Genomic DNA, 8,170 nt, shown 5'->3' with positions numbered 1-8,170 from the left:
TAACTCCAGTCCCCGTGGATAGTAGGGAAGGTATTGGATAGTAAATTTATCTATTACCTATCCTAGAGCGCCCCCCAGCGCAATTCGTTGTAATGACTTGCGTTGAAAAACCTGCGTTGTAAAGGCACTGCGTGGTAAAAGTTGCGTCGTAAAGGATGTTTCCCGTGACTGTACATGCGGACAATGCACAGTTAAATATGCATTGACTGTTGACCCGGGTGAGCAGAGGAGGGTGGGTCTACGCCAGCCAATGTGTCACAACACCTTAGCAGCTACTCGCTAACCCCTGCTCTGACTAATGGGGCAGAAATTGACCAACCGAGATGGTTGGACTATCATTTTAATATAAATAGTAGGTAACTCCCTTTCAGAGGTGGTCCATTTTTATCACGTCACAGGTGTGGGGTAAGTCCATTTCTATGTTTTGGACCTGAAGAAGCACCATGGATCTGTTTTGACCATCGAGGGGCGAAACATGTTGACCCAACTTTATTCCACCTACATATGATGAGCTACTTGGGTACCTTATACCCCATTTGTAGCTCTAACCAAATTGTTTTATACTGTTAGTGGAGTCTCCATATTAAAGGATACTTTGACATCCCTTAAAGAGTTTTTGATTCACATTACTCACACTTATCCCAGTCACCCCTCCTATTAAATACCCTCACACTCATCATATGGTGGTAATAACTCAAATATCTCCGATAAAGTGACCCTTCTATAGGAGCAGTAGGGCATTGCTGTGTTGGCCCAATGAGGATGAATGACATCCCTAAGGGTGTGTGAGGGCAACAAGAAACTATCCTGCAGATTGCCCTTGTTGTCTTGTCCTATGACCTGAGCCTCTCCTTCTGTAAGAGCAGTACCCACTTGTTGGATTGATACAATTTACACATACTCCCACATTGTATATTTACAACACTATTTCTAACTGTGTTCCCAATGTTGCCCTGCCACAACATGTACCCCTACTTATACAGTTGGTCTAATAAATAAAAAGTTAATTCATATAACATTCCACACACATAACATCATACCTGCCCCTATATTGGATTTCATTCTAGGCAGATACCTTACATGTGTGATGTGGTAGAAATACTGACTATATTACTTCATCATACCTAGGAAAGGTTTGTGAGTTTAAGTCGGACTGAAGAAGTGTAAATTGATGCTATAATCATAGATTTATTTAACTCTCCACTCACCTAACATTAAAATAATGAGTATGTTTATCAATGTTGTGTTCAACTTTCAGACTTTGTAAATATGCATTATGACTATATGAGTGCAAAAAGGCTGAGACTTACTATTACACTTATACTATTAGACACAGATGTGCTAACAAGCATGTCACACTATATTGTAGGACCAGCTCCAGAGCAGAAGGTCTTGAAACCACACCTTCAAGCCTGACCACTGTTCAAACTCCTGCAGAAGCTTTCAGTGAGGACACGACTCCTGCTGGTCCTGGTCCAATAGAGGAGCAGCCTGGTCCATCAGGTCTACCAGGGCAGACTTCTAAGGTAAGCCTCCCTTTGCCCACTGACACTTATATCACCCTTGTTGTGTCTCCTGCTCAGCTACAGACAGTAGCCGTCACTGCTTCATGTGGCCCAACACCACCATCTACACTTACAGTGCACACCCGAGTCCTGGCTCCTGTTTTGGCAGCTACAACTCCAACACCGACATCTTGTGGTGATTCAGGACCCAGTGTGATGAAGCCAACTCTGTCAATGCCACAGGGTAGTGTGGGCAAGGGGAGACCAACATTTGGACATCAGAGTAAGGCCACTAATGCCCATAGTTTTAGGGAAGTTTGAGCCAAAACATCTTTGAAGCAGCCTCCAGGCATGACGAACAAATGGGCCAGGTCAAAGAGCTCCTCAGAGGCGACAAAGAGCTCATGGGTGACATTAAGTAGTTGCAGCAGGAGTGCGATGACCTAAATGAGAGGCAGATATCTGCCTTGTGCTCCTTGTCTTGGTTGCTGAGGATGGATTTATGGATATATGCAGGGCTATTTGTGAGCCATATACCCCTATTCTGAACCCACAACATTAGAGGAATATAAACAAGCCTTTTCCACAGAGAGGAAGACCCTGCTACCCCAGAAGCCACCTGTAATCAACTCTAACCCTGCAACTGTTGACCCAACAGTCACCCTAAGGAGGGGCTGGTGGGAGAGGATTCCATCAAACCACCAACAGGAGGTGCATCACTTCCTCCTGTGAAAGTGCAACAGTGAGTCTTGGGGAAATTCTTTCAAAACATTTGCCTTCTGGGTATTACTTTTATTTTAGACATGTCCTCCAAATAATTGTGGCTGGACCCTTGAAGACCTCATCCATCATGATAGTCAGTTGTGTGTTTTATAGTTATTTTTGTGTGAAATTTAACATTTTGGGTTGTTTTCTTATCCCACCTTAATCATTATGTGTCAATTTTAATGTTTTATTATTTTTTAACATTCAAATTGTTTGTTGTACTACTCTTTTCTGGTTTTGTCAACTGTGTTTTTTTTAAAAGATTCATATGTTGTCAAATTTGTACCATAAATCCGCATACACCATCTTACAATATTGACGGTTCAATAGTTATATTTAAAAACAATTTCGCAGCTCATCTCCAAAACTGACACAAACTTTGATGTTTTTGAGAATGAAAAAGTTTTCTTCAAATTTAACTCAATTCATCACATTTTACATTGTATGCACACTGCACATTGAAGGTCTTTACTGTTACCATCACATTACATCTGTATATAATCAAACAGGGTTATTACCCATTTCTAGAAGCCTACATTACAATGACGCCAGTAGTGATGACACATTTAAATGTTAGAACAAGTCAAATTACAACAATAGGAAAACCTTCACAAGTACATCTGTAAAGCACATGTAAGATAACTTGCCCGTTAAATATGTCACCAATTATTCTTTTGAGCTACTGAAGATGATAGTGTAGGTTCAACTATGGGAAAAGAAGCATGTTCTAAATCAATACCTGAGCTTAAGACAATACTCAGGTAGTCTCAAAAGGTTTGTACCACAATTGTAGCAACTTCAAAAACACAATCTTCTCATGCTGATATAAACACAAAGACAGTATCATAATCAGGGATTTTTAATCCACTATCCCGACAATGGAATCTAGCTTTCAGGAGCCCTAAAGCCTCTCCACAGGTCTATGAGTTCACCCATGCACCTTATTGAACTGGACTTTCACCACATGCATTGGTAGATTTCTCAGTGGTGGTAAGAACCAAGGTCGATTAGGAATGGATACGCTGAGTCTCCGACATAACATAAAATATAATCTGTAGCAAGCTGGCTCTGTATATACTATACGAAGGTACAGCACAGAGTCCAGTGGATCTCTATTTGTGGTAGTGTGGACGAGCAGGAAGGCCTTATCAGAGGGTAGTGCTAAGCATTTATTGTACACACTTAGGCAAGAAATTATTTCACACGCTCAAGGACTGAACTCTGACCAATTAATTTTGTATAAAAATACTTTTTTAGGTATATTTATTTTCTAGAACCAAGCCAGGCCTGGTACAGGTAAGTATAAAAATACTTTGCAAGCATATGGTTTTAAAAAAAAAGTTTGAACGCAGTGAATTAGTTACAGAATAATTACTTTGTATTTGCTCATAGTCAGAATTACAAATAAAGCCATGGCTGAAGGACGGGCCACGCGCTCCAAGCAGTGGAGCCCAAGATGGCTTGTAAAGTTCAGATGAGGTTTCTTCCCCCCTCTCTGAAGGTCCCCGCCCTAATGATCAGAATTCAGGGCAGACTTGATGTCTCATTGTGACCCTCCACCCCCTTCAAACCAACCTCAATCTGCCGGTTCTCTGCTCTCCCTTGTGTTTTCCTAGTTTCCTCTAAGCCTGCTCTCTTCCCCTCATTTGGCCCATTTTCACACTCACTCTTTATAGTTTGTCACTACATAGAGGAGTGCAGGCATGTCTCCTCAAACATAGCACCAGGTTGAATATATGTAGGTTTATGTGGTGACAGGTGGGGATAATGACTATAGCAAATAGAAGGACACCCATTAGTATATACATTATGTGGACACATGGGGGGGGGGGTGTAAAACAGTGACATGTTTTGATGGAACAGCATGCTTTCATGGTTATGAGGTAGGAATGTTTCTGGTGAGTACAGACAGTGCTCTGCTGAGACAGTGCAGGGCAAGGGGATCTGCTTACACTAAACTGACTAGGACCCACATGGTACCCAGGTGTAGATAAAAGTGCTTTGCGAGCAGTGTCCAAAGGTTTTTTTGTTAGGGGTACCAAGGTGTAAACATAGCTTAGGTTGGACACAGATATGGTTTTGGTAAACCAGGAGTTTAAGACGTCAGATTGGCCAACAAAGTAAAGTGGTTGTAAGTGCGGACAACACAGTTAAATATGCATTGAATGTTATACAGTTATTGATTTGTGACTATTGTCTGGATTGAATTATACATTTATGAAATGAGTGGCGGTGGTGCTCGGGGAGGATAGGAGCACCAGCTTAGGGACAGTTTTAGAATATATGTGCATGAAAGGATGGGGTGAAAAGACGTTCACAGTTCTATGTTCTGTTTACTGATGTATCAGAAAGATTTTTGGATGTTTCTAAGGGCATGTTCAGAAATCGCACTAAGGCCATGTCCGGGACTCCACAAGTCTTCTTTCCAACTTTTTTTCTGTTATCCTGTCTAATGTTTGGTAAACCAATAATATCCTTTCTCCAAATACAAATAGTCATAAAAAGTCCACAGATTTGTTGTTCAACTTGTTGGTTCTATTTTTTCGGTATTCCCAGCATGGACTTTGCCAACACGTGTTTCATCTAAACATAGACTTTTTCAAGGCACTTTTATACTTTATGTTTACCTGGAACTATTCCTAGAAAATTATGTTTATTGTACACTTTTTGTTGGTTACACTAGTCCACTACACTTTGTATGTCTGTACTGTTGCTTGAGAGTGCTGAACTAAGCTCCTTTTTCTAATTTATAAATCTTCGCTGTAGTGAGATATGCTTTCTGGGAAAGAAAGTATTGTATTAGGTGAAAACGCATGTTACGCGGAACACTGTTGGGACCTTCCATCACCTTGTTCCATTCAGAGTCCGAAAAAGGGCGCTGAAGGTCTCTCTCCCAGCTCATGAATAATATAAGTAGTGCTATTTCCGTGTGATGCCTAAGGGATGCGATAAACCACCGAATTCATTGACATCCCTGTCCCATGGCATGCGAGTATTGAATAGTTAGACGCATTGGGGGTTCGCTGGATATGTCACCCCAATGTTTATTCAGTGCTGATATTATCTTCTGGTGTATTAGGAACTGTCCTGGGTGAAGTCCATTACTTTCCGCTAGAGAGGCAAATGGCGTCACACTGCCTTCATGATATAAATCTCCACTGTCAAGAATCCCGGCCTACTTCAAGTGACGCAGCTAATGAGTTGTGATAGCCATGGGACCTCTGGCCTAATAGTGGTAGTTTTGTCTCCCTTGTAATGTACAAGCTTCTGCGATAACATCTATAAGCTATGTTAAGCAGTAACTGGGTTGGGGACCTCCACCTGCCACATGGAGTGGAGTAGTGTGGCTCACAGGTTAGAGGCGGCAGACCCGTAAGCAGAGAACGGCCCAGGACCAGGGTTCAATTCCCGACGCGGCAGGGTTGTGGACCAGGGTCAAAACGGACTTGATAATTCTCGCCTCGGTGCCTACTCTAACCAGGGAACACACTCTGCAACTCTGGGCATTAGCTTGCCTCATCTCAACAACGGCCCCCCACGGACGCCGGGATGCCTGGTTTCACCTTGGAGATACTCAGAAAGGGACCATCTCACAGGGAAAGCCAGGACGGGTTCCCCAGCGGTTTTCAGCACCAGGATACTCCATGGAGTCGCAGAGCGCTTTACAAGTACACCCACATTTACATTTACATTTACATGAGTGGAATAATGTGAGAAGAACTTAATGCGATAAGGGCGGTGCATGAGTCACCCATTGTAGCTGTGCCGCAAGGTAGTATTGTTCGGAGTTCGGTAACTCAAGCCCTCCCCCATTCGTCAGCAGGTATACTTTCTGGGGAGCTACCCTGCAGCGAAACACTCCCCAAATGAACCCCCTCATCAATCTTTCCAGAGACTGGAAAAAAAGTGGCAATATAGGGGTAGATTAGTAATAAAAATACAATAGCTGTGGCCAAACTACCACCTTGACCAAGGCCACTCGCCCTTGACCGTCAAGGATAGCATGCCCCATAATGACATCCACTGCCAGCTTCATAATGTGAAAAGTGTGTTACTCAGTAGCAACCAAGTACATAAAGTTTAAAAAGTTCTCGCCAAAAAAGACATGACAATAGCAAGTTAAGCGCACTTTCTACACTATACAGTCTGCGACACCGTACGTTTTCATTATTTAAATGTTGTCTGTCTTGAGGAAGATGTGAAATGAAAACTGCACAGGTTGACAAATTATAATGATTGAATGATGCATTTTCTTGGCAGGAAACAACACCATGGATGCTTGGAACCAGAGTCACCAGAATGAATTCACTTTCAAGGGGTTCTCCAGCCTCGGGCACTATCAGAGCTCCCTCTTCTGGGTCTTCCTCATCGTCTACATGATCACCTTGTCCGGTAACCTCATGATCTTCAGCACTATCTGCATTGACCTCCACCTTCATGAGATGCCCATGTATTTCTTTCTTGCCAACCTCTCGCTCTTGGACATCTGTTCCACTTCCACCATCACACCTCAGATGCTGGCCAACCTTTGGACTCAGATCAATACCATATCCCGCAATGGTTGCCTGGCGCAACTGTTCTTCTTTGCTATGTGCACTGCGACGGAAACCATACTTCTCACACTGATGGCGTATGACCGCTATGTCGCTGTTTGCCACCCTTTGCGATACATGACAATCCTCAATCCTAGAGTTTGCAAGATTATTGCTATCAGCTCGTGGGCTAGTGGGATCCTGAATTCATTGCTACACACCATGATGACTGCTCGTCTGTCCTTCTGTGGATCTCGTGACATCCAACACTACTTCTGCGAAGTGCCAGCTCTGCTACAGCTCTCCTGCAGCGACACCTTCGCAAACAATGTGGTGCTGTTCGTCATCAGCATGTATCTTGGCCTGGGCCCATGTGTGTGCATAATCGCATCCTATGCCCGGATCTTCTCGGCGGTCATGAAGATAGATTCTTCAGTAGGTAGGAGTAAAGCGTTCTCCACCTTCAGCTCTCATCTGACTGTTGTTGTTTTGTTTTATGGGACTAGTTTATTTATATATGTGCATCCATTCTTCAGCTCATCACAAGGCACTGACATGGTGGGCTCTGTGATTTACACCATCATCACTCCCATGATAAACCCCATGATCTATTGCTTCCGGAACAAAGAGGTGAAGAAGGCTTTGAGGAAGGTGATGCAAAAAAAGCATAGCTTCAGAGCACCTGTACATAAGTGAGTACAGAGTAAAGTGATAAGCAGTGCGGCAAATTCACATATACTTCAGTTGGGCAAGGGACAAACATTCACCAAGTCCTGATGCTCTAGCACTGTTGAACAAAGTACTACACAAAGACGCTTCCCAGGCTTAGAGACACTATGGGGCCCATTAGGATGTCGGGCCGATTGCCCCCACCAGGCTGGCGGTAGCCACCGCCGGACTGGCGGGGGCAATCCGCCCGACATCCTCACCAGAATTCCCCCCACCATATTAGAATGGCGGGGGGACCGCGGCGGATGGAAAGACGGCCCGCTGCTGTTCCGCCGCGGTCGCAAGACGACCGGAGCGGAAAAGGGTTTCTATGGTGGCGGTGTCTGTCAGACACCGCCTGCCATATTAGGATGCATTATTACTAATGCCTTGCTAAAGGCATACGGTCTTCACTCTGGGAGCCCCCTGCGGGCCCCCAGAGTGAAGGAGGGGTGGGGGTTGCACACGGGGTGTACCCCCCTTCATTTGCATAAACAAAGCGGCAGGCACCACGCGGTGCCTACCGCTTTGTTTATGCAAATGCATTCAGGCATTAATAGCATTGTAGCGGGCGGGGCAGAGAGCACCGCCCGCCACAATGCTATTAATGTAGGATGTGCCACTGTGGCGGGCACATCCTAATTCCCTCCACGGGACCCT

The 8,170-nt window shown here is 44.1% G+C and overlaps 1 protein-coding gene across 1 annotated transcript; it reads left to right on the top strand.

Moving 5' to 3' along the window:
• Positions 1–6,541: 6,541 nt before the first annotated feature.
• Positions 6,542–7,498, top strand: LOC144757162 (olfactory receptor 1G1-like). The gene has a single exon (XM_078646362.1). It carries the CDS (start codon positions 6,542–6,544, stop codon positions 7,496–7,498), a length of 957 nt encoding a protein of 318 aa, XP_078502488.1.
• Positions 7,499–8,170: the final 672 nt, after the last annotated feature.

Source organism: Lissotriton helveticus, chromosome 1_1 (genome assembly GCF_964261635.1).
Source record: "Lissotriton helveticus chromosome 1_1, aLisHel1.1, whole genome shotgun sequence".
NCBI classification, from domain to species: Eukaryota; Metazoa; Chordata; class Amphibia; order Caudata; family Salamandridae; genus Lissotriton; species Lissotriton helveticus.
The sequence above is the reverse complement of the archived record's forward strand: the minus strand, read 5'-3'. Positions and strand labels throughout refer to the sequence as shown.